Source organism: Ovis canadensis, chromosome 2 (genome assembly GCF_042477335.2).
Source record: "Ovis canadensis isolate MfBH-ARS-UI-01 breed Bighorn chromosome 2, ARS-UI_OviCan_v2, whole genome shotgun sequence".
NCBI classification, from domain to species: domain Eukaryota; kingdom Metazoa; phylum Chordata; class Mammalia; order Artiodactyla; family Bovidae; genus Ovis; species Ovis canadensis.
Window position 1 is genome coordinate 106,967,267 of NC_091246.1, and position 26,976 is coordinate 106,994,242.

Here is a 26,976-nt window from a genome sequence, read left to right on the forward strand (position 1 = left end):
CTCTGTGGGAGAGGGAGAGGGCAGGATGATTTGGGAGAATGGCACTGAAACATGTATAATATCATATAAGAAACAAATCGCCAGTCTAGGTTCGATGCAGGATACAGGATGCTTCGGGCTAGTGCACTGGGATAACCCAGAGGGATGGTATGGGGAGGAGGTGGGAGGGGGGTTCAGGAGTGGGAACTTATGTACACCCGTGGTGGATTCATGTTGATGTATGGCAAAACCAATACAGTATTGTAAAGTAAAAAAAACAACAACAAAAAAATTGATCTTTCAAATATGGAAGGAGATAGAAACCTTGAATCTACTTTTTAAGAAGATAGACTAGGACCAGAAATTGATACAAGTTCATCAGATTTTCTTACTGGATAAAGGGAAAAGCAATAGTCACAACAGGCACCACCAAACAGGCTGTGTCCTACTAGGACTTCATTCCAACTAAATATTTCCCAAGACCCAAAACAGTCTCTTATTTAGCATCCTGAAGAATACACACATAATAATGAATAAAAGTTCTTTATTATATCTGAGACACTCTGTAAAAGCAAAGGAAAGAAAATACCTTTTTAGATAAAAGCATTTCGGTTTCAAGAAGAGTGACACGACTCAGAAGATTAGCCCAGGTTTTTTCATTCACCATCACTTTCCCTTTCATTTTTTCTTCCAAAGATTCTAATCTACTCTCTATGCAAGTCAGTTTCTTAAGCTTTTCTTGGCATTCAGCAAGCATAGACTGTAATGCAGCAACCTCAGGATTGACTTTTATATCCTAAAATGATAGAATAGTATCAGTTAGGAAAATAAAACTATAACTAATAGCTTCTTATAATTAGGAAAACTAAGAGGAAATGACCAACAAATGAAAGTATACTGAGCTTGTTCTGTTGCTATAAACAGGAAATAAGCCTAATGGATATCTGGTGGCTTTTACATATCAACTATATAATAAGAGGTAAGTCTCAAGGCATAAAAGACATAAAAAGAAGTTTTAACAGAAGCAGTAATGACCAGACATTATAACAGGGGTCTGTGACTACAAAGTAATAGAAATAATACTCATGGAAAGAGAGGGAAAGAGGGCACAAAGGACAGCAAGGGCCCCAAAAGGAAAATGAAAGGGCTGTAGTGCATCATTTTTTTCCATTCATCAATATAGGGAAGAGGTGGAAAAGAACCTTCACGACAAAGTAGTCTATGTCTCTCACTAGACTGTAAAGCTTGAAGAAGTCCTATGTCTTATTCGTCTTTGCATCATCTCTCCTAGTACCCTAAACATGAAGAGCAAATAATATCTTTTTAATTATATTCAGTAAGACTTAGTGATTCTTAAGTAATGGTAACATGTCATGATCAATAGTTTAAAAGACTAGAAATGTTACAAAGGTTAGACACTTAAATAATTATGTACATCAAAGCAAGAAATACTGGTTCAAGAAGCCCCAAATTCTTACTTGTTGTTCACAGTTAATGTCAGGAACCTGTAATTCAGGAATTGTTATTTCAGCAGCCTTTAAGTCACAAACATCAAATGCTTCGTTAATATCTGTTACTGTATCTTCAGAAATGTCAGCACCATCTTCATTGTACAGATGTCGGATCACCACAGCTTTCTTCTGCATAGAGAAAAATACATCAGAGATGCTTTCATGTTCTCTTCCACAATTATTTTAAACACACACATAGTAATTTTTCAAAACAAACATCCTATTTTCCATTTAAGATTTATAGAAGTATAAATTACCATATATGGATACACCAAATATTACAAATTTATTAATATTTTATATGTGATGATAAAGTTGTGGTCATGATTTTTTAAAAGTATTTTTATATTTTACAAAATATTGAAATAATCTATTCAACGATGTCTGTGACTTGTTTCAAAAGGTTTCAATTTGGGGGAAAAGATGTTGAGAAAAGTGATTACAATTAAGATAAAAGAAGATTAGCAAAGAGTTGACAAATTGCTAAAACTCTGAATGGATACTTTGGTAAATATTTGAGACGGTCCATAAGAGGAAGTTGTTTTTAAAAGGTTAACACACTATTTATGCATATAGATAATTGAGCTGGCTTTATGAGTAGGACTCATTACAATGTTTTTTTTCTATTAAATAAACCACAAAACATCAGACCCTCCTCAATAACAATTACAAAAGGAAAGCATTGAGAGGAAGGCTTTAGGTGAAACTGCATTTATGCAGGACTCTTCTGTCAGTTCCTTTTCTACAGACAATCTGCATATGTACAACGAAAACTCAGCACACACTGACACAGAAGTTACACTAGCACTCCAAAACAGCATGGGAGAAGGAGACAATTCGCTTTAGCACTGACTCAGCTTCTCATGTAAACCAGAGTACTTACTGACTCCAACTTCTCTAAATTGGAAGAATTTTAATACCTACCCAAGTTTCTGATAATTTTGATATAATTGATAAAACTCTGATGGATAACAAAAGAAATTTTAAGAAAATTAAAAATAAGTCTAATGTCTTAAAATTTTCTATCTTTTTCCGTTAAGACAATTTAGATCATTTCTCAGCCCCACACTGAAATAGAAGATTGAAAAATGCATTTGGTTATATCAACTCAGATTCATTAAGTCCTTACAGTGTACCTAATACTGTGCTAAAAAAGCACAATGAAGATCTGAAAAATCTGGAATAAGAAATTCCCTGTTTAGATAAATTCTAGTTGGGAAAGGATTCAGGACAGTTACATTTGTTTTCACAGTGCCCTCATTACCTGAGACAGAACAGGCACAGTTTTCTTTTTAAGTTCCTGACATAGCAGCCTTTTTAGTATAGTTAAGTGTCACTACATTTTATAATGGAGTAAAGTATAAATAAATTCACAGTTATATAAGCAGAATAAATTCATGAGTTATATAAGCAGAATCTGTGAATTTATTTATACTTTACTCATAATATAACTCATATTATGAATTGGGGAAAAATAACTCCCTGAATCTTACTCAAATATACTCAAATCCTATATCTAATGACACATTGATTATTTGTCTGATAGTCTATCCTTCAGTCTCGATGGGTTTGCCCCATGCGGAAGACAGCTGAAAGCATATTCACCATTATAAAATAATATTATGGTTTCATTTTCCCTTGGAGATAGAAAAACTATCCCTAAATGCATTGAACTCATTCAGCCACAGCTTCTTGAAGCAGACAAGGACAGGGAAAGTATCGGCCAACGAACAGAAAATATTCAGAACACCATCCCCAAACCAGATTACAGATTTAAGGACTATCAACCATTGGCTAAGCTATATTCCTGGTACAGAAATATAAATGTATATAAATCCAGACCTAGAACTAAAGCGAAGGCCTTTAGGAAGATTAGATACATAATTAAGAGTAAATTTTCACCATCACAAGAGGCAGAATTTGGGATTAGAAATATAAAGAGAAAACATGTTCAACTGTACATTTCTACCCTCTTCTTCTAACTTTAGGAATGTTCCCAGAAAATACACGATATGTATTGTGAAAAATCCTTACACTCTAATGTTTGAATAGAATGTTTTTCTAGATGTTAGGCAGAAAAGTGAACCTTGTGTGTTGGATCAGTCAGGCAGGTAATTCTTAACGCGACACACTGTCTTTGTACTGTCCCACCTTTCCTGAAGTCACATATCTGCCAGTGACATCAATGCCCACAGGTTCAGTAGATGTCTTCTCAGCACTTGAACAAGGTTCTGACTTGGCAGAACTGGTCTTTTTTCTTTGTTGTGATGGAGTCTGAAAAAAAAAGGTATTAAGATTTCATAAACTATGTGCTTCCCTGGTGGCTCAGATTTTAAAGCGTCTGCCTGGAATGCAGGAGACCCGGGTTTGATCCCTGGGTCGGGAAGATCCCCTGGAGAAGGAAACGGCAACCCACTTCAGTACTCTTGCCTGGAGAATCCCATGGAGGGAGGAGCCTGTTAGGCTACAGTCCATGGGGTTGCAAAGAGTTGGACATGACTGAGCAACTTCACTTTCTTTCTTTCTTTCTTTCTTTCTAAACTATGTGGGAAGGTAGCATATATATATTAAATTCCTCTATCATTTAAATTTTCATGAAATTTGACTGCCAAATACTGCAAGTCTGAGACCACATGTTTTTTGAAAACTACAAAGTGATGAAAATGCATTATGTTAGTTTGTTATATTAGTTTAGGACTAGTAGCTTCAAGTCACAAATGTGTCAAAACAAATGACTTGTATTTAAAGCAAACATCTGGCATTGTAAGGCCACTCAAATCTGTGAGTAGCACAGTAATTGTACTGTGCATTAATTTGCTGACTAGGTATTGATTTTATATATTAAAATATAGCCACTTAACATAAGTTAAAAATCTATTAATAAAATTACCTTCTCAAGACTACTCAACTCCTTGTGCTTTTTCATCACGCAATTCAAAATATCACATATAATTTGGATTTTCCATTCTGCAAATCCACACTGGATAAACTGCTTTTTTGTCAAGATTGGTTTATAATTAAATTGATCACGAAGAAGCTGTAAAGAGGAAATAATAGACCAGCATAATGGTTGGGAGCAATTTCTTTCAAAAATCTAAAATGGTAAGTGACCAGGGATGTACTACCATTTTTAAGAGATGGGAGAGGATTAAGCCACTATAGAAAGGGCACTAAAGAGATTTGTAGGGGCGCTGAGATCGGATCAAGTAGGAAATAGGTAGAAAACAGGTAGCTAGGAATGTACCAGATAGCTATCCAGAAAGATGGAAAAGATAATCATCAAAAGCTTCAAATATTCTCATAGGAACTAGAAAAACTCCTTTGCTTGCTAATACCAGGTATCAGAAAACCATAGTTCTCTTTGTTTATAGAAATTATGACAATTTTTAGACAAGTCAGTAGGCTACTCAGTTTCAATTTCTCATGTGTAAAATGAAAGAAACAGATTAAAAGAGTAATTTCCAAAATCTCTTCTGTGTAACCTCAGATTTCCTAGAAGTCCTTTTAGGCTGCCATGGATGCTTTCTGAGGTAAGAAGCAAAGAAAGGGAAGATTAAACAGAGACTACATATAAAAGCTACCCTCTCATCAAACGCTTTACTTAAAAAAGAAAAAAAAAGCAATTTGATTTGATAAATTGGCTTTTACTATTTTTTTAAGGTTACATAAATCACAGTACATAAATAAAATTAATGATACAAAGTAGGGCTTTGAAAAATCAAACAGAGATCAAGTCCAGGATACATGTAGTACAAGTGTAGATGCCAAAGTAGATAATAAGACACGGTTTCAGATCTCAAGGAACACAAGTTGTTCTAAGATAAGTTGCAGTTCCTTCTTACAAACAACTAAATTAATAAATTAACTCACAATTCTATGAACCACAAATTTTACTTAATAAAACTACATTCACTCTAACTTCTGCCAGTATACCAAATTTTACTAAAAACAGACATAAAATAGACAAATGATAATCAATGATAAATGTTTACCAGTCATCATATTTATTAGAGTATGAAACATAAAAGCAAACAAATTGCATCTTGATTGTAACAGAGACTTCATTTACATAAGATAAATACATACAAAAATACTATCAACTATATATGTAAGGAGTTATAAAAATATTGATCTGAAAAAATCATTCAATGACTTCTAAAAGAATTATTGTTTCATAAACTCAAAATACCTTATAGACAGTATCTATGAAGCGTAAGTCATTCTTTGCTAGGAGCTCAACATTGGAGTCGACCAGAAGTTCTGCTACATAGGGTGAGTATGAGGTAAGGGAATAGCTGATGATGGGCAGAGAGGCTGCTGTATCTCCCTTTACCAAACTGTATGGAAAAAAGAGAAAAAAGATTTTTAATATGCTTAATTCCACAACGAAAAGCTGTTAAAAACTCATAATTTAACACAACATCCATAATAATTAGGGGATGCACGAGACCCTTCAGATTCCACCCCCTACTCTAAACCAGTGCAGCCAAATTACTATGAAACAAAAACTCTTCAGCATCAATACCAACAGTCTATCACAGTATTTATTGATTTTCCAAAGACTGGCCTTACTTGATCTAGTCTATTTTCTCCTACCAATACAGCAAATGTACCTCCTTAGAGTACGCCACTAGGCTTTATGGTTTTGCAAATATTCTCATATCACCTCACTTACTCTTTATCATAAACCCCCAAGAGAAAAATACTATGAATTCTAAGTTACAGATGAGGATACCAGGACTGGAAAAGGTATCACTGCTAACAAGGCTGACCAGTTTACGATCTTCCCCTGACATCAGGCGCATTTGGAATCTACCTTGTTAGATTATGCTAATTCTTCTAGCCTAGACAAGTATGTCTTTCTCTTCAGTTATGTGTCATTCATTCTGTATGAATAAATCCATCCAATCTCAAGCCTTCCATGAAGCCATCTTTCTGACCCACAAGGATCTCTCTAGAACAACTCCCCAGGTGTTCAGGACCTGATGCCTCATGCCCTTGTCTGGTACTGTTGTCTAACCGTCTCCACACATGGATCTTTCTCACCAAGAAGTGCCTTCACTGATTGTCTCTCAGCAAAGCACAGCAAGTATTTGTTCAACTGATGTAACAATGCACTTACTTCAAATGACTGTTTTCCACAAAATTCAAACATGTCTATAAATCTCCCCATCCTGCCCCCAATTTTAAAATAAGGAAGAGAACAAATATAATAACATTACATTTTGTTTTTTCAGGACAAAAATAAATTGTTTCTCTTTTATTTTTATGGGTACAATTATAATTTATTCAATGAGAAAATTGCTCTGGCAACTCTGTCTCTCTGTAAGACAGTTCAAAACAGAACATGAAAAAGTACTTTTTATAGAAAAATCTGTCTATTTTATGAACATGATAATAGAAAACAGTCAGTCTGTAATGAATACCTCTTTTGCTAAATAATCTCAAAAATCTTGGTCATCCAGTTTCCATAGACTTAGACTAGAAACAGTAAGAAAAACAAATACTATAAATTGGCAAGCCAACACAAAAACAACAGATGTCAGGATAAAATTTTAAAAAGGGAAAAAGTATAAAGAAACCCAGAATACATGGGGGGGTGGGGGTGGGCAGGGGAGGTGTGTGTGTGCGCGTGCGTGCATGCGTGTGTGTGTGTGTGTGTGTGTGTGTGTGGCCAAGGAGAGCAATCTGAAGCAGCAAGATAGTGTTACCTCCCCCAACCCTGTGTCAATAAACCCTGCAGACATTACTACATTATAAAATAATCTAAACTTGTTCTTAATGATAAGCTTAGGTCAATAAGAAAAATCAAATGTTTGAAAGCTATACTCAGAAGAGAGGAGAATAATCAGTACATTTCAGAATTATTTCTATCCAAAATGCCTTTTAAAATGTTAATGCTTAAAAGTGGGAAGAAGAAAATGTGGTTACTCAAACTGATTAGTCCCTGCAAGTCTGGATAGCAGAGATGTCCTTGTTTTGAGAAACCAATATATGACCGGAACATAGTACGGGAGCAGATTAGGGAATAACCTTCTGCTTCTCACAGATGATGGTCGTAATAACAGTCATCTGAGCTAAACTTTCCCTTGTCTCTTCACTACTCTTTCAATGGCAGCCTTCTCTTAGTTAGTTTTCCCTGATTCACAATGAGAATATCTTGGATGCTACTGAGTTGGTTTAACTCAGGTTCACTCACTACTTGAACACATACCTAATATGAACTTGTCCCTCAATACATTCATAGAATAAATGTCTAATTAGCTTCTAAGATGTTCCATGCAGTTCTAGGAAGGGGGAAACAGCAGTGAATTGAATAAAAGCACCAGACGTCAAGCTGCATTCTCCTGGGAGAAATATTTAATCAGTCAGCAACCCCACATAGGAAGGAAAAGAGGTATCAAAGGCTAAAGAATGATAGGAGTGTATATTAGACTAGCAGAATTAGAGAAGAAACATATGTTGCTATATTTTATAAAGGCAAGTCAGTCATATTTGGACAATGGAAACTAAAGCAAATGGTTCAAAGTGGGGCTATTAAGTGAGATAGCTTAATAACAATCTACAAGTGTGATATAAATTGTCATAAGAAATCTGTTAACTAGAATCTTCCAAATCAAAAAGGAATACCACCCAACTAAATGTGGGAGGCTGGTAAACTAAAGAATTAATGAAATCCATTATACTTCTATGAGATTAAAAGTTGTACAGAGACCATACTTACAATATCGTGCTTCTACTTCTAAAAGCTGTTTCAAATCTCTTGAGTTGGAATTTTTCATTAATTCCTACTTAGAAACAAACTCCTAACTGCTTTCTAAAATATCTCAGTAACTTCGATGAAAAAAATTAAAGGACCTATATAAAATCTGTATTTTTATTTAGATATTCCTCCCATGTCAAATGTTACCTCACATCATTAGTGAAAATAATACAAAGAAGTTCAATATTGCAGCTTACCCTACACAATCCACCTCTCTAGGATAATTTAGCGAGCGAAGCACTTGTTCTAAGTTCCGTAAGCTTCTTTTTAAATCACCTGTTGCCATTATTTAACGTTTGATTCAATTCCAGCTTTGAAAATCATCTAATTTTTCACCTGAAAAAAAAAAAATCCATGAGACATTGTTTAACTCTTTGTATTTCTGAAGCTTATTTAATCTCTTTTGTTCATAGCTCATAGACACTTAAAGTATTTATTTTAGCTATTTTTCCCCAATTTATCTTCCCTATTGGTCTGGTATCCTCTATATATTCCTGAATGTCACGTGCACTTTTCCCTTCAGTATTTTTTCATTAAAAGAAAAAAAGTAAGTTTGCCAGATGCTCATCTTCTTACAGTGAGTCTGATATCACATGTGTGTGTTCTCAGTCATGTCTGACTCTGTGATCCCATGGACTGTAGCCCATGGGCTCCTCTGTCCATAGCATTTTCCAGGCCAAGAATACTGGAGTAGGTTGCCATTTCCTCCTCCAGGGCAGCTTTCCAACTCAGGGATTGAACCCACATCTCTCGTGCCTCCTGCATTGGCATGCAGATTCTTTACCACTGATATCATATGACACTTTTGCAAATACTTAAATTATGGTACAACAAAGTACCATTTGGGAAGACATATCCCCCTAAAATAATCTCTATCAATGACTATTTTGGCTACTTTTTAAAGGGTACATAATAAAATCAGTAGGAAATGGAGACAAAGAAATTAAGCACAGGTTTAGTCGGTATTCCCAGGGCTCTGAACTTACATAGCTGTAAATCAGATGGCTTGCTTAAAAAATAAAAATAGATGAGTTAAAAAAAATTCAGGATTCAGCTAATTACGTATGGCAGATTAAAATGTATGTTACCTTTATTCCCTTTTCTAAACTCCAGTAAAATGAAAGTAAATGATTAGCAACCATATATACTCATTAGGAAAAAGAAAACCAGAGGGGACTCCACATGACAAAATTTTGGAAGATGGAAAACAGATGGATGAGTTAACAACCAACCTAGCAGAGCAAAGTTAGATCAATCCCATCCACCTATTTAGGAGGAAACCGACAACAGCAAGACAGGTTCAGAAATGAGGGTCCTTGATTTTCCTGAGGGGTACAGCCAGGGGCTTGAAATAAGAATGATTATTTGAAGGTTGACATAAGAAGCAACTAAACCCTAGAGATTCACTGTTCCTCTGCTTCCACTCCCTCCCTCCATATATAACCTGCTCCGATAGGCAACTACCTCTGATCCCCAGGTTTAACAATGAGTTTTTAGAAAAATCAGCACAACCCACAAAATATTGAGTTGGAATTCATTAAAATTTAAAACTTCTACAAAATACACTGTTAGAGAATGAACAGATAGGTCACAGATAGAATATTTATAAAATACATACTAGATAAAAGACTTATTTCCAAAGTACACAAAGAATTCTTAAATGTTAGAGTAAGAAAACAACCCTATTTAAAAATGGGCCTAGTATCTGAAAGTCTCATTAAAGATGTGGTGGTGGTGGTTTAAGTGTGTCTGACTCTCTGTGAACTCATGGGCCAGGCTCCTCTGTCCATGGGATTTCCCAAGGAAGAATACTGGAGTAGGTTGCTATTTCCTCCTGCATGGGATCTTCCTGACCTAGGTATCAAACTCCCGTTTCCTACTTGGCAGGCAGATTCTTTACCACTGAGCCACCTGGAAAGCCCCAAAGAAGATATAGATGGCAAATAAGCATGTAAGATGCTCAACATCAAATGTCATTATGTAATTATACATTAAAAAATGACACCACTGCATATCTTATTATAATGGTTAGAATCCAAAAAACTGACAGTACCAAATGCCTATGAGAATAGCAACAAGAACTCAAATTTTTGGTAGGTGGGAATGCGAACTGCATAGTCATGTTGGAAGATGGTCTGGCAGACTCTTACAAAGCTAAATGTCACACAATCAGCAGTTGTGCTAGTATTTACCCAACTGATTCAAAATTTTAAATGTACATACAAGATTCTTCATGGAAATGTTTATAGTAGCTTCCTCCTAATCATCTAAAACCAAAAGATATTAGGATGTCCTTCAATAGGCAAATGAATTAAAAAAAAAACAACTAATACATCTATACAACAGTATATCATTCAACAACAAAGAAAGGCAACCAAGACAGAAATGAACCTTAATGCATCTTGCTAAGTAAAAGGCTTCCCTGGTGGCTCAGAGGTTAAAGCATCTGCCTCCAATGCAGGAGACCCAGGTTCGATCCCTAGGTCAGGAAGATCCCTTGGAGAAGGAAATGGCAACCCATTTCAGTATTCTTGCCTGGAGAATCCCATGGACTGAGGAGCCTGGTGGGCTCCACAAAGAGTCGGACACGACTGAGTGACTTTACTTACTTACTTAAGTAAAAGAAACAAGTTTGAAAAGACTACATATTGTTTGTTTTCCATTTTATGACACTCTGGAAAAGGCAAAACTGTAAAGACAATAAAACTAGAGATTATGGCTGCAAGGATTCAGAAGTAAGAAGAAAGATCACAAACAGTTAATGCGCAAAGTAACCTCAAAGAAGGGGAAGGTGAAAAAGTCGAAAGCTGAGTTAACTTTGGAAATGAGAGGCATCTAGAAGACTAAAGGAAAAATGAACTGCACATAAACACTGTACTCTAAGTATAAAGTCGTTTTCCATGTACATCAGAGTTATGATGCTTCTACACATATACGCTGGAATTGAACAATTAGGTAAATGGATGGCTGAACAGTAGAAGGTATGATTCTCATTGCTGGAGTGGGAGTTTACAGAGAAGCAAAGGGAGGCGACTGGAATCAGCCCTGCCTTGCGGATTAGTTCAACATATCAGTGTGAACTCATGTTTAGCTTAATATAGATACAGAAATATGTGCAATGCTGGCTCCCTGGAGAAATGGCCAATTCTCAGACTGGGGCAGGAAATATACAAGATGAGCCTGAGGCTCGTTTTATCATTATTATCATTCTAGAAAGTAAAAAAGTACACACAAAACAAAGAAACCAATCCCACACTGATAGGAGTATGTCATAGGGAATGAAACAGCTTCCAGAGATCAAAGCTGAAACTATCTGAACAACAACAACAAAAATCAGCATAACTCAATGTGAAAAAATAAAGAAAAAAGTCTTATAATGATTTCAATATATGTAAAATAAGCATTTGATAAAATTCAACATTTACAATACTTAGGAACAGAAGGGAACTGCTTGCCATCATGTACAGGATATTTACAAAAAATTTACTGTAAACATCATATGTAAAGGTGAAATATTGAAACCTTTCTTCCTGAGATGGGGAAAAGGCAAGTTTATTCTTACCATTTCTATTTAATATTGTACTATGGGTCTTAGTACAAAAAAACAAGAAAAAGAAATAAAAACTAAAAAGGAAGGAAATAAAAATGTTACTACTCACAGATTGTATTTGAAAAAATTCAAAAGAAATAAAACGAATTTAGCAAGGTTGCTGGACTGAAGGTCAATATACAAATATCGATTGTATTTCTCTGTTATTTCTCAAATAATTTAGAAAATATGTTTAAAATTATATGTATAAATAATTCACTAGCCTCAAATATCATAAATGTGTGAATAAATTTAAAACGGATCTGTAAGACCTCAAACAAAACAAAAAAACAGAAAACTTTATTGATATAAAGCCCTAAATAAGAGGTCTACATTCAGATCAAGGATTTAAAGACTCAATAAGTTGATCTCATAAGTCAAGGAATTCCCTCCAGCACATGCCCCACCAAAACACACTATAGTTTTTTAAAGGTGGAAATTCACAAGCTGATTCTAAAATTTGCATAGATATGCAAAAGATAAATGGGAAATAACACCATGGTGAAGATGATTAAAATTGGAAAATTCAACCATTGGATATGGAGAGTCATTATAAAGTTAAATTTAGAATCTACCAACACAACAATGAAACAGAAAAATGCACAGAAATAGACCATGCATATATCAACACTAGACTTATGACAAAGTTGATGGAGAATAGCCCTGGAGAATGGATGCTCTTTTTCAATAAAGTGTACTGTGTCAACTGAATACCCAGATGGGCTAAATAAATGTTGACCTCCTTGATGTAAAGGGAATTTTATATCCTTTACAATCAATTACAGGTTTGTCAAAGATCTAAATGTTAAATATAAGACAGATAGGCTTTTTGGAGATTACAGAATAGAATACATGATTCTTCAAGTACAAAAAGATTTAAGACTGATAAAATGAGCCACAATAAACTTTCTATTTTCTGTTCATCGAAAGATACCATTAGGAGAATGGAAAGATACGTCATTGACGGGAAGCTGATACTGTCAATATATATAAGCAACAAAAAGATTTTTTTAAAAAATCCTACAAAGTAATAAGACAACTCAACAGAAAAACAGGGAAGAGATCTGAACAGGAACTTTACAGAAAAGTAAACGTGAAAACAACAAAAATGTGAAAAGATATGCAACCTTATTAATCATTATGAAATTACAAAGTAAACCCAAAGGCAAGGTTGCAAAGCATCTGAAACAGAGCACAATGCTGTGAAAGTGTCAAGTCGTACAATGATTTTGGGAAACTTATTAGTGATATATACTAACATACTCAGGGTCCATGAAACAGGAGTATGAGGCCAATGGATACAAATAACAGAATATGTATGTACTTTTATGTGCACAAAAAGATATGAACAATATTTGAGATTTTAAATGGTTCATTTTTTTAAATCTCAAAGAAAATATCACGGAATTACATTTTTAAATGACTCATTTTATTGCATGGGGCAGGGCTTTCTTTAGACTAAAGGAGGTTATTCCCAAGGGAGGTACCTAAACAGGTAAACAAATGGTTAAAAACTTTTGCAAGAAAAAGACAAAGGGCTTCTAAACTATAACCAATGAGGCAAAGCTCAGTAACACACTTCAAAATATCTAGTATTTATAACTGTCCAAATATATAACAATACCTTGAGTACTGAATCCTCTGGGAATGCTGCTCCTCTCAAATGAAGTCACTGACATTAAAAACAAAACAGAACAATCCATAAATCAGGGGAACTAGAGTCAGCATGATCATGTCCCCTGGTCAACATCTCAGCAGTTGCCTAGGGTACAAATCACCTTCTCACACACCTTCCCTGTATCTATATATAACCTGAGATGGGGTACAAATGTGCAAAATCCTAGATTTAGCAAACTTTCTATATTAAGCCACTGGCCGCAATTCTGTACCCTTTCCTTCTCTTAAACGTACTATCTTTTTCTTTATAGCTCAGCTGGTAAAGAATAGTCTGTAATGCAGAATACCCAGGTTAGATTCCTGGATTGGGAAGATCCCCTGGAGAAGGGATAGGTTACCCACTGAAGTATTCTTGGGCTTCCCCTTGTGGCTCAGTTGGTAAATAAGCTGACTGCAATGCAGGAAACCTGGGATCGATCCCTGGGTTGGGAAGATCCCCTGGAGAAGGGAAAGGCTGCCCACTCCAGTATTCTGGCCTGGAGAATTCCATTGACTGTATAAGTCCATGGGGTCGCAAAGAGTCCAGCGCAACTTTCACTTTCACTTCCTGTTCCAAGTCTCCCCTCCTTTATCCACACGGTAAAGAATACATTATCGAATATACTTTTAAATGCTCATATGTGAGTTTTTAGTCAATATTTTCCAGCCAATCAACCACCTCAACTAAGCATTTACATTTTTAAGCAGAGGAAATTTCAAGTGTGTCAAATGCAAAAAAACTAGAAAAAAAAGGAAGTCATTCTAAAATCACTTTCAACAATATATTGGCCAAGAAAGATCAACCTTATTTAACATCTTTCAGGACAACTGGCGGAATATATGTACATAGGGAAGCGGTTAAGGATGACTTCCCAAGACCAGCCTTAATTTTCCTGGAAAAGATGAAGTAGGAATTAATCTGGCTGTTGACTGCAAAAAATATATATATTTTTGGGTGTTGTCACTGGCCAATATAGTAGGTCTTAGTCTGTTAAGTTCCAGACCCAGGTGCAAGTGCTAAGTTGCTTCAGTTGCCTCCAACTCTTTGCAACTCCGGTGTGTAGTCTGCAAGGCTCCTCTATCCCTGGGATTCTCCAGGCAAGAAAACTGGAGTTGCCATGCCTTCCTCCAGGGAATCCTCCCCACCCAGGAATAGAACCTGAGTCTCTTACCTTCTCCTGTATTGGCAGGTGGGTTCTTTACTGCTCGTGCCACCTGGGAAGGCTCCAGACCCATGTACCTTAATCAATTCTTCTAGGGGCACATTTTCTCCTAAGACATTCTATTAATTTAGTATAAATTTTATCTCTTTCCACAGATTTCTTTTAACCCTTTTTGAGGTATATTCCATCTCTGTGATACATGAAATTTTGTTTTATTTAACACTTTATAGTATCTTTCTTTTCTCTTAAGTCCTGTAACATATATTAATGTCTCATTATTTCTACCTCTGCTAATGGAGTTTCTGACAACAAAGTATGTCCCTGGAACACATCCTCTTCTGTACCAGTAGAATAAATATTCTGAAGAAGAGTATGATAAAAGTACAGCTGGGATCTGTAGGTGAGGAAGATAAGTGATAAAATAGGAAAGAAAAAAAGGATCAAAAAAATTGAGTATTACAGAAAAAAATTACAGCTACTGCTCTACATTTTCATGGAAGGCTCTACAGTTTATTATAAAACTGAAAATCACTAAAAATTAAGACATTAACAAAAAGCCAATGTAGGAATTGTGCACATTTTAACACAGTAGTTTCAGACATGAAAAACAACTTTTCAAGAAGTCACTTAACATTTTCACTTTATAACACTTATAAAAAGAAATTAAAAGACAAGGCATATACCACTCAGCTTGTAGCACAGATTCAATCACTAAATGGTCTCAATATTGCTGCCTAGCTTCCTCCAGAGTTCTCTGCTACGAGTTAGATCTGCCCCACTGTATTATAGGAGGCATCGTGAAAACGGTATAAAATAGCAGTTTAAGACGATTAATCTAATTCAGTCTCACTGCCACTAAAGGTCATTAAATGACACCTCCCAATGGAATGCCAATGAACTCAGTGATTTTTGTTCAGAATGAAGCAATTAAACCGATCGCTGTAAGGACTATGGTTGATGACTAAGAGTTTGTGACAGCTATTGATATCATCTATTAAAAATAATAGAAAAGAAAATTGGGGGAAAGGGGGAGTAAGGGTCAAGTATATAACTCTGCGGGACAGCTGTGTTCATATATAAAACCGTGTAAAGGTCTGCGGATAATTTTAGAAAAAGTCTACTACAGCCCTGATTCCAGAATCCAAATTTCAGTATTTTTTTTCCCCCAGTAACGAAAAAATCCAGTCCTGTAACAAAGTGAAGTACTTTTTCTTTCCCCCTGAAATACTCGGGAAAAGTAAAACAAGGAAAACATCAACTATCCTCAGCTCTTCCCTCTCATCAGTATTTGCGAGGAACCGGATTGCTTAGCTCAGAGGCTCCAGTAAGAGGAATCGGTCCGTCCAGGACCCTAAGTCATAACCTATCTGAGAGGATGAGCTCTTCCCACTTGGACGTTATCAAAAGGATATCCCAGTCGGGTTCATGGGCAAGGCACATCTAGGGCTCTCCTCCTCCCACTTAATTTAAAAGTATAAGACAGAGCTGTTTCCCAGGGCTTCGGTTAGGGCAGGGAAGAGAGGCGACCCCCGCCAAATCCCGGGGGCAGCCCCGTCGGCTCCTCCGCGCTCACCCAGAACCGCCCAGCAAAGAAAGGGCTCCGAAGGCCTCTGGCCCCGCACAACGGGCAAAGGAGGTGGTAGCATATGCAACCTGAGAACTCCGGGAGCCCAGCCTCCAGCAACGAGTCCTTGCGGCCCGACGCCGCTCCCGGGGCGCGCTTCTCGCGCCGACCGTTTGTATTCGGAGCACCGCGGCAGGACCTTCAAAGCTGTCGGCTCCCCCATGTCCCTGGATTCTCCGCCGCAGATTCCACAGAATGTCTATCCAGAGCCTTTGGAAGGCTCGTCCTGCCGAGAGGTTTTTCTACATTGTGTCAGATCCCAAGGTGCAGACTGGAAGTCTGCCTAGTTTTGAGACTCAGAGGGGCTCGAACTGGGAAATGAGAAGCCGAGACCCTGTGACGAATCGTAGACCATGGAGATGAAAATACTTTCTGAAGCCTCTGAACCCTAACGTCACTTCCGGCAACAATAGGAAACGTCAAAACTCGGCCGCTGAGGGGGCTGCAGCTTGAGGCTCTCTGAGTTCGGAAGGATCCGGTGCTGTTTTTGGGATTCTCCCTCACCTCACCTCCACCAGCGTGAACAAGTGAAGTTTGAACCGGCTTCTCCATGGCCTGGGCGCCCGTTCCCGGCTGAGTCGTTTTCTTTTTGGCTTGAAAGCCCCCGCCCAGAGGCCGATTCGTCGCGGCGGCGGTTGGATCGCAGGTCGCTCAGGTAAGGGCGTCACCCTACATATTGCATAGCTTTTGAGTCTCTTCCCTGTACACCCCTACTTAGCTTCTCGGAAATAATGACAACGGATGCTTACCAGTTGGCAGAAACTTGCCAACCTGTAAGACTTTGGGGCCAATGACAGTGCAAAACATCTTGAGTGACAGCGGTGCTGGCTAATTAAAATGAGGAATCCGTGTCAGGAGGCGGGAGTAGGTGTGTACTTGTATTCCTAGGTCACTGGGGTGTAGGTCAACTTGGGACCCCAGGTAGGAGCCGGCTTCAGTCTGAAATAAAGCCGTGAAAAAGCAGAGGTTACTCTTCTAACCTAGATGTAGCTTTTAAGTAGAGTGGGTTTGGGGGGAGTTCATAAGCACAGTTGTCGATTTTTTACATGCTTTCCAGTAACATGAATGCAAAACACTCACATACAGGTAATGTTACGATGGATTGCTAGTTGCTTTAGCTGTTAAACTTTGATTATAAACTTGGAAAATTCTTAATTTGTCGTCTCGTTTGTTTCTCTGTGATTGGGCTCTAGTTTCTTACATGGTGGCTGCTCGATTAAATATTATTAAAAGTGGATGAAATCACAAATGGATCCCAATCCTCAGTCAATTAAGGGTTTTACTTTAGGTTTTGTGTATATTTAGCAATTTAATCTTTGAATCTAGTTCTTTTAACAAGTGGAGTTTTTATTTTCAGGAATCCCAGATGTTTCTCTCCATATCAATAGGTCATAAACTTTATTACTGCCAAGTGAAGCTAATTTAGTTTTCCATTTCAGCTTTCCTTGTTTTGTTTTTTTTTTTTTTTTTTAATTTGGAGTTGGTGACCATATTTCTGGGATAGGAGGGATTTTTTACCACCTAAGAAAATGGTTTACAACATTGAGAAGATATCAGAATGAGAAATGTTTTATTCTATTTTCAGGTTGAATAGGAAGCTTGCAGGTTTTATCCAGATAACTTGACAGTTTGTCTGAGGTATTGTACACAGTGTGGCACCTGGCTTTCCCTCAAGTGAGCAATCTAAGAGAGCGAGCACCCAAAACTCTCTCTAGTCTTTTATAACCTAGTATCAGAAGTTGCCTCCTCTCATCACTACTGCCAACTGCCATATTCTTTTGTTAGAAGTGAGTCAGTAAATCCAGCTCAGTCATTGTGGAAAGGATTACACAAGGGCATAAATCCCAGAGTGCAAGGGTCTTTAGGAGCCATCGTAGAGGCAGCTTAACACAGTTACCCTGGCTGATAACTTTTAGGAGTTAATAGGAATAACTGAGCAAAATTATATCCAAGAGAAATGCCTGGTTGTAATGAAACAGGCCAACTTAGACAAGGATTTTCCTCCTTGAAAAGAGTTTTTTTTCCAAGGGGGGAATTGTGTAGGGGGTCTTTTTTCCTACTGATTACATAAAGAAAGGCTTATTGTTTTTCTTGGAAAACTGCTTGAGAAATGGCATGTGTGAGAGGAAGGTTTGTGTTTTAAGGATATATATGAGCAGAGTATCTCATAACTGGAGGTTGTGTATTCCTTACCGATTGCCATTTTTCATAGTTGAAATGATTTCAAGATAAACATGAGCAAAGATAGTTTTTAAGGTGGAAAGAAGTTAGGAAAGGCTAGAGGTAAGCCTTTCTAGTGTAGAAAGAATATGGCATCTCTATGTTGGTATGAGAGTAAATAGAGATAGGAGAGGTGTGTCTGAGAACAGAAACACATCTGTGTGTTTGTCTTTAAGCACTATTAGATGTCAGATTACATTCTTTCAGCACTACTGGACACATATCACCAGCACAGTTTTTGTCAGTGAACCAAATAACCTTATTAGACATGAAAGGTATAGGCTTCGGGGTTTATTATTTTGGCTTTGACTCACTATAAAATTGCCTATGCTTCTTCCAGTTTTGAAAGATGTTGTCAATCCTTAGTAAAGCATTGTTCAAGTTTATCTTTTCAACTTCAGGTGCTTAACACTAGCCAGTGTAAATTTTCAAATTGTAGATTTGGCCTTTAAAATGGTGCTCCCTATCAAGTTAACATACTTCATTTATAGTAGGATATAGCCAATTAACTAATATACTTTCAGGCCCTTAGATGTCTGCCAAATTTTAAAGAGGTGCTTGCAAAAATAACACAGTTGAAATACTTCATTCATAAAAATATTTTATGGTAATAACTAGATAAGCTAAACCATGCATCGTAAATTATTATGCCTATGATCAGTTTAATAGGGAATATTTTGTGTGTTTATTGTGCCTTTGAATAGGTTAAAAATAGTTATTTTCCTTACTTCACAGTATAAAAGCAATGAATTACCAAGAAATTATCTTTTCTTTGATCACAGAGCATTGAAGTTAGTCATTCAAATTTACAAATTTATCGTTCATTACTTAACCAACGGCTATATACAAGTCTGTCTTTTTCCCCTACATTTTGATTCAGATTTGAAAATTGAGGGTAATCCATTGGCTGATATGATAACGTGTCAAAATCATTAATATGAAGTCTATGAACTATTTGTCTAACTATGTTGCATTTTCAATGATTATTTTACTTAATATTTTAAAACAACTTTAGTGAAATACATCCACTTCTAGAAATTTATGTTTTCCATTTATTTTTTTTCTCATGGTTTTGTTTTTCTGATATTTATTGACATAGATTCTATGGTAAAACTTGAATGAGTTTATATTCTATTTAGGGCAAATGTTTTTATGATGGAGAGATGAAAAAAGATATTTGATTTCAAGTTTAGGCAGCAGTTTGGTTTAGGTCTGTGATCAGCAGTTTGTGTATTCTGCAAGAACAGGTTGCAGAGGATTTCATAAGCTATTTGAAAGAAGGAACACAATTTCAGCAAGTGAGCCATGCTTGAAGAACCCCTATTTGCTTATGCTGAGCAGTAATTTGTAGAAGTCACGAACATAGGGAAAAGAGACAGAAAGGACTAATGCTAAATACACATGTACATGCACACACTTCCATCTCTATCACCTCTTCATTTTGTTTTAATTTTTCAGATTTTCTCATATTTAGAGGATCACAGAATTTTATAGCTAAAAGAGAGTTTAGAGATCGTCAAGTTTGAAACTCTCTTTATAGGTGAGGAAAGTGAAACTTCGAGTATGTGCCTTGTAGTCACAAGTTGAAGGAGCCTGAATAAAGCACACATTTTGTGTTAGTCTGTTTTCACTGTTAGATGTTTTCTCATCTTACTTCTGACTTTTCTATTGGCTGCTGTCAGTATTTATTTTATTTTAAGGGCTTCCCTGGCCCTCCAATGGTTAAGACTTTATGGACCCAAATGCAGGGGTCACAGGTTGGATCCCTGGTTGGGGAACTAAGATCCCACATGCTGCAGGGCATGGCCAAAAATAAAATTAAAAATATATTTATTTTATTTGATACTTTGTCTTTATTTGTATAAAAATATGTCAATGACAATGACAGTTGTTGTTTTGTTTTTTTATTTCCACAACTCTGATAAGAGTGGCCTTGTGGTCAGCGGGCATGGAGTGTGCTGTGCCCTGAGGGTTGGGAATGTGCTGCCGTGATCACTGCTGATACAACTGGGTCGAATAAAGGGTGCAGTTAAACAATCAGTGCAACTAAAGGATAATTCTGGTGAGAAATTCAATAAATTTATTTTACTCTAAAGTTAAAACAGACAGTGGAACATCTCTCTGCAAAAGAAGCTGAAGAAATAAGTGAAATTGAATAAGCCCCCAATTCTCTGCTTTTTGGTTACATTTTAAGTGACGTATCTTAATTTTTACACTTGTTTAGATACCATTTGGTAACATTCATTACAGAATCAAATTAAAGAACAGGAAAAAAAAAAACCTTCAGAAAACAGTGATATTGTAAATCTTTTTTGAATTAAAAAAAACTACAAATGGTATGCCTTTTACTAACAAAAAACTGCTCTTGCAGGACCAGATCTTTAAATTTAATGAGTGGGTTTTTTTTTTTTTATGTGTTTAATGTACCCTGTGACCTCTTAGTACTTAGCTATTTCCCTTTTCTCCTTAGAAGGACCTCCTTGTGGACTTAGCCTCCTTCATTTCTCTACAGTTGTTGCCTTTCAAATTTAGAAGTGTGTTTGGTTATCAGGTTTTTTTTTCTTTCCTCTTTTTCCCCTTCTCCTCAGTCTGTTTTAAACTACCTTGGTGGTCTGTTCTTTTGGAAAAAGAGAAATAAATGCCGGGGCTGCCAATTTGGTTATAAATGTGGAAAATATTTTCTCACAGAATCTCCCATGTTCTTATGCAATCACATGATAACACTTAGAAAGTAACTAAAAATCTAGTTACTTCCTTGTTGGAAAAAAAATTGAAAATTTCTAAGGCAATATAAAGGAGTAAATTTCCTCATCTTTAAGTTTTAGATGTGTGTTAAAACAAGATAACTCTTTTGGTACACAGAGTTTTAGATCTTTATCTGAGATAGGAAATTTCTTATTTGTAAATCCAACTATTTAGACATTTAGGAAATATTGAAAACTAATGATTTATAATGAGTATTTAAAGTAGCTTATTCATGTCACTCACCACAGACTGGTGATTTAACACTGCTTATTCAGGAAGACACTTTATAGAATCTCCTTTGCTTCAAATGAAAGTGTTTAAAGCAGAATGCTTTTCTGAGACCTCCAGACTCCTTTGTTCTCTTCCCATCTTCCCCTGTGTGTCATCCATCCATCTAAATGGTGTATGAACCATTCTTTATCACGTGTAGTTGTTTCCACAGCGTGTGCTATTTGAATCCTTAGTGCCATAGAATTACTGAAAGCAGTAGAGCAGTGTGTTCCTTTAGAATAATACTTAATTTGATGTTTAACTTGTTGCATAGGGATGTTTTGATTAAAGATGATTAATATGCTTTACAGATAATTTTATATTAGATATACCAGTAGGTATTAATAAAACAATCTTTAGCATTCTTTTGTGGAAAAGTTCTACTTTTTTGAAAAGAGAACAAGATATTACAATAACAGAAAAGTATTGTTCTCATAAATGTTAATAATTAACTTGATAGAGCTTTTGGTAATTAATATAATCTATGCAAAGAGTTGACTCATTGGAAAAGACTGTGATGCTGGGAGGGATTGGGGGCAGGAGAAGGGGACGACAGAGGATGAAATGGCTGGATGGCATCACTGACTCGATTGTCGTGAATCTGAGTGAACTCAGGAAGTTGGTGATGGACAGGCAGGGAGGCCTGGCGTGCTGTGATTCATGGGGTCGCAGAGTCAGACACGACTGAGCGACTGAACTGAACTGAACTGATGCTGCCTTCTAAGTGGAAATGCTTTTGTGCTGTTACAACAGTTACGTTTAGACTGCCACTGTATCTCTTTTTTAAAAAAATGAAAATTATATCTAAAATATGTCAGAAAAGTTTCTCAGATTTTTGCAAGAGAAAAGGGAATGAGTCAGGATATACATACTGCTTGACAATTAAAAGATGCCTTTATATATTCAATATATTATCTCAGTTAAGACTTATAGCAATCCTGTAATATAGATAGGAGTGATTTCCTCCATTTTACAGGAAACCAAAGATCAGAAACCTTGTTTGAAATATCTAAGGTCACACAGCATATTGTGTAATTGGAACTCCAACTTTAAATTCACTCTCCAGAATAGCTGTGTCAAGAAAACCTACACAGTTCTCTCATGCAGACCTCATATAGGCCACATTCTCTAGTCTCAGCATAATAAAACTAGACATTAATTTTAAAAACCAGAAGGCCTTTAGATTAAAAAAAGAAAGAGCTCTTTTAAATTATTTGGTCAACGTGTAAAAAAAAAGTACTATTGTTATTGTCACTGTTATTTTAATAGAAATAAGGATAGTAGTTAGGAGATTAAACAACTGATGATTTTTTTAAATATTTTTAAAATATTTTAAAGAAACTAGATCATTCTCACAAATTTGAAATATTATAAAATTATTATATTGTAACTTTTAATATTATTAACATTATAAAATTATCTCCAGCAATCAAAATTAAATCACATTATTTCCTGTACTTTGATTTTTAATGAGTAAACCACTTTTAATGTAGTTTGCATTTATGCTGTTTCTTTATTAGACCCAGGAATAGGCACACATCAATTCTTCTGTATTTATACCTCTACTCGATTATTGATACATCCTAAGTAAACAGTCTACACATTATTATAACTTGTATGCTCAAAGATTTGTATTCCTTGATTCTCTCTTCTTTGATCTGTATAGTGTGTTCCACAAAGTCAGAGGTGATTCAGAGGTCATAGATTTTTAATATGGATTTCCTTAAATCTAAAATAGTTCAGTTCAGTTCAGTCGCTCAGTCGTGTCCGACTCTTTGCTATTTGTCAGATGTCACTAGACTTGCTGTGTCCTTGGTCACCCTCTTTAGAGTGTTTATTAGAGTGTCTAGTTATTTAAAGAACTTTATTGTGACATCATTTATATATTATAAAATTCACTTGTTTTAAGTGTACAGTACTCTGCCTCCCACCTTTTTTAGTTAATTGTAGCTACACATGCAGTTGTGAGGAATATAGCAAGAGAGCTCTTGTACACTTTGCTTAGTTTCCCTGAGTAACGTGCCATATTACAAAATCATAATATACTGTCATAACCAGGATATTGAAATTAACATTTCTCACCTATCTTACTCAGAATTCTGCAGTTTATTTTTGCTCACATGTGTATGTGCATGTATGAGATTCTGAGCAGATTCACATATCCAGTACCACAGTCAAGATACTGAACAGTTCAAACACCACTGGGATCCCTGGTGCTGCCATTTAAAAATACAGCCACTTCCCTTCTGGGTAGTGATGCTGAATATCATGTGATTATGTACCATTTGTGTATCCTCTTTGGCAAAGTATCTGATCATGTCTTATGTCCTTTTTTAATTGAATTGTTTGGTTTTTGTTTTTTTTTTTTTGGCTGTTGTGTTTGAGATATTTTCTCTCCATCTGTAGCTTGTGTTTTTGTTTTCTTCATATGGACTTTTTAAAGAGCAAAAGTTTTTAATACCGATGAGACTGACTTTACCAACTTTTACTTTTATAGATTGTACTTTTGATGAACTCTTTGCGTAGATGTAGACCCCTAAGATCTCCTTCTCTATGTTTTTCTAAAAGTTGTATTATTATGTTTTGCATTTAAGTCTATGATCTATTCTGATTATTTTTTGAAAGATGTGAAATTTAGATAAGGTTGATCTAATTCAGTTTTGCTTGTTGTTTACAATTTAAAGATTCATTCAGTCAACAAATATTGCTGAGTGCTTTGTAGGTCTAAGGCACTGTTTGGTACTGGATTTTTCCTTGTAGCCTATTGTGTTGAATCATTCCCCCATCTTAGTACTTACAGGCAGTTCTTACTCTACATGGTACCATATAAACTGAAATGTGTGCTTTTTAGAACCATGGCCTTGCTGTATAAAGTCTCATAGAACTGTTATTAAGTAGTTAGCATGGTCCTGTACAAGGACTACCTGTGTATATATTTTAATTTGTATTTCTTACAGTAATAAAGCACAATATGATAGGTGAGTCCCAAAATTATTGTTGTTTTAAGGAACATATGTTTGAGTAATTCATATTTTATAATCAAGAAATATGCTTAAAAATACAGATCTCAACAGTTGTAAATTGATTTCAGAGATCTAACAAATTAGCATTCTATACATAAAGCTCTTTATAATTCAGGTTCCTAGAGATGTGAAAATGTCATAAAGATCTATAGTAGAAATTTCCTGTTAATAAATTTAGTTTGTGATACTGCAAAAAGGACTTTTGATATGTTGAATCTTCCCATAAAGTCATAAAGTTTCCATTTCTAGAAATATATCTGTAGTGATTAAAGATGATGATAGTACTGATACTGAATTGCCAATATGGTCTCTCTGTTATCACTGACTGATGACTATATACTTGACTTTATTTGCCAAACTGTGTCAATCTAAGCAAAGTTAGTTTCTTCTAACTTTATATATTTACTAGATGTTATTTTTCTTTCTCCTAGCAAAAGTAAATGGCATCTCCAAATTCACAGATCCTAAGTTCATGAAATTTAGAACCAGGATTGTAACTGTTCAGATCATTATGTCCAGAATAATCAGGTATACTCTGAAATGGAAGAACCAAAATAAGAGTTATCCTTTAAAGGTGGTTGAATGGTGACTACAAAACTACCTGTGATGGTAAATTACCTATGTGTTAGGTTCTCTTAACCCCTCTAAGTTCTTTGGAGTAAGAGTTATTCACTGTTTTCCTGATGAGGAAAATAAGGACCACAGACTATAGTCCAATCAGATTCTGTGTGGGAGTCTGAAGTAGATCTTTTTTCACATCAAAGCCTATGTGCTTTCCACAAAAACAGTAGCTTGAAAGAGAAACTGCAGCTGGAAGCAACGGTGGAGGTAATAAGCAGCTGCAGAGGTAAAAGAGATGAGAGTTAGTGATGAAGAAACAGATGGTAAATTGTCTTTGCCAGTTCTGCACATAGGGCTCAGTGGTTAGGAATAAAAGCTTTGGACTCAGACCTGAGTTTGAATCTTTAGTTTTCCACTTGTAAGCTCTGAGATTTTGGGCAAAGTTGCTTAACCTCTCTGAGTCACTATTTCCTCAGCTATAAAATAGGTAGAATAATATCTAATATCTACCTGTTAAGGTTGTTTTCAGGACAAAAATGGCATAATGTAATTAAAACTTCCACAATGCTTGGCACAGAGTAAGTGTTAAATAAATTGTGGTTTATAGTACAAAAACACTATTATTGTTTAATATTTGTTATTAAATATATTTAAAATATTGTGTACATTATATTACACACAAAAGAAGGGAACACAGCCAGTAATCCCAAGCCTTAAATCTGCACACACAAAATTAAAGTGTTTTCCCCTCTACTTTCTTTAAGAAACATTTCTTCTCCCTTTAAATAAAAATTTTTATCACAAATGGCAAAAATAATTCTTACTGTTTTAATGTTTGCCTTGACAAGGGTCGCTTACTACTCTTAAACCATGATGCTGAACTTTTATCTCCTTAGTGATGGTTTTCAGTCTGTATGACACTAAGCTCAAAGAACAGTACTTCTTAAACTTAGTGCACATCAAACTCAGTTATTTTCCAATTTCACATGCTTGGATTCCTCAATCAGAAGATTTCTGTTTACAGAAAGTTTGTGAGATTAATAAAAATGATTGGTGCATACCTTTTATCCTGGTAGCTCAGACAGTAAAGAACCTGCCTGCAATGCAGGAGACCTGAGTTTGATCCCTAGGTCAGAAAGGTCACCTGGAGAAGGAATGGCAACCCACTCCAGTATTCTTGCCTGGAGAATTCTATGAACAGAGGAGCATGGCAGGCTACAGACCGTGTGGTCACAAAGAGTCAGGCAGGACTGCCAGACTAACACTTTTCACCTTTTACCCAGATTCACAAATTTTAAACATTTTACAATATGCTTTAACATTCTCTCTGTGTGGAGATTGACATTACTGTTTTTCTGAACCATTTGAGACTAGGTTTTATACGTTATGCCTTAACAATTCAGTATTTTTCCTAAGAACGAGAATATATTAAAAAGTTCATTTGGGTTTTTCTTTAACATCTAACATTACAAACTTTTTGGTCAACCCAATATTCTGGCAAAGCCATTACACAGTTATCAAATTCATTAAAGTTAACATTCATGTAAGTATTTTTACCCAATCTTAGGCTGTATATCTAGTTTTTTAGTTATTCCAATAATGTCCTTTATAGCACTTCTTTTTGCAGTATATTATCCAGTCCACACATTGAATTTAGATGTCATGTTTTTTAGTCTCCTTTAATCTGGAATTATTCCTTTCTTTAGCTTCATGGCATTGGCAATTTTGAAGGGAAAAAAAATGATTGTAGACTCGGGTTTCTCTGATATTCCTCATGATTAGATAAAGATTATACATTTTTGGCCAAAATACTGTATAATTGTTATGTCCTTCTCAGGATCCAGAGGCACGTAAGTTCAGAGGCACATATGT

At 35.8% G+C, this 26,976-nt stretch overlaps 2 protein-coding genes across 26 annotated transcripts in view; one reads left to right on the top strand and one right to left on the bottom strand.

The window, feature by feature from the left end:
• CEP44 (centrosomal protein 44) overlaps window positions 1-17,058 on the bottom strand; it is a 35,482-nt gene extending 18,424 nt beyond the window's left edge. For 4 of the 24 annotated variants that reach the window (XM_069574194.1, XM_069574209.1, XM_069574202.1 and 1 more), the window contains exons 1-9: window positions 16,235-16,454; window positions 14,947-15,055; window positions 13,467-13,514; window positions 8,451-8,589; window positions 5,680-5,827; window positions 4,381-4,527; window positions 3,642-3,764; window positions 1,458-1,619; window positions 569-775 (exon numbers count right to left, since the gene is read on the bottom strand). In XM_069574194.1, coding sequence (XP_069430295.1) covers window positions 569-775; window positions 1,458-1,619; window positions 3,642-3,764; window positions 4,381-4,527; window positions 5,680-5,827; window positions 8,451-8,539 — 876 coding nt within the window. In that variant the 5' untranslated portion in view covers window positions 8,540-8,589; window positions 13,467-13,514; window positions 14,947-15,055; window positions 16,235-16,454. Of the gene's footprint in view, window positions 1-568; window positions 776-1,457; window positions 1,620-3,641; window positions 3,765-4,380; window positions 4,528-5,679; window positions 5,828-8,450; window positions 8,590-13,466; window positions 13,515-14,670; window positions 15,056-16,234 lie in introns of all 24 variants that reach the window. The other 20 variants (XM_069574196.1, XM_069574211.1, XM_069574205.1 and 17 more) reach the window with 6 other exon arrangements.
• Window positions 1-26,976, top strand: part of FBXO8 (F-box protein 8) — a 91,094-nt gene that overhangs the window by 36,351 nt on the left and 27,767 nt on the right. The window contains exon 1 of one of the 2 annotated variants that reach the window (XM_069574220.1): window positions 16,368-16,940. The exons of the other annotated variant lie outside the window; for it this stretch is intronic. The gene's annotated coding sequence lies outside the window, so the exon portion shown is untranslated. Of the gene's footprint in view, window positions 1-16,367; window positions 16,941-26,976 lie in introns of those variants that run through there. 2 annotated transcript variants of the gene reach the window in all.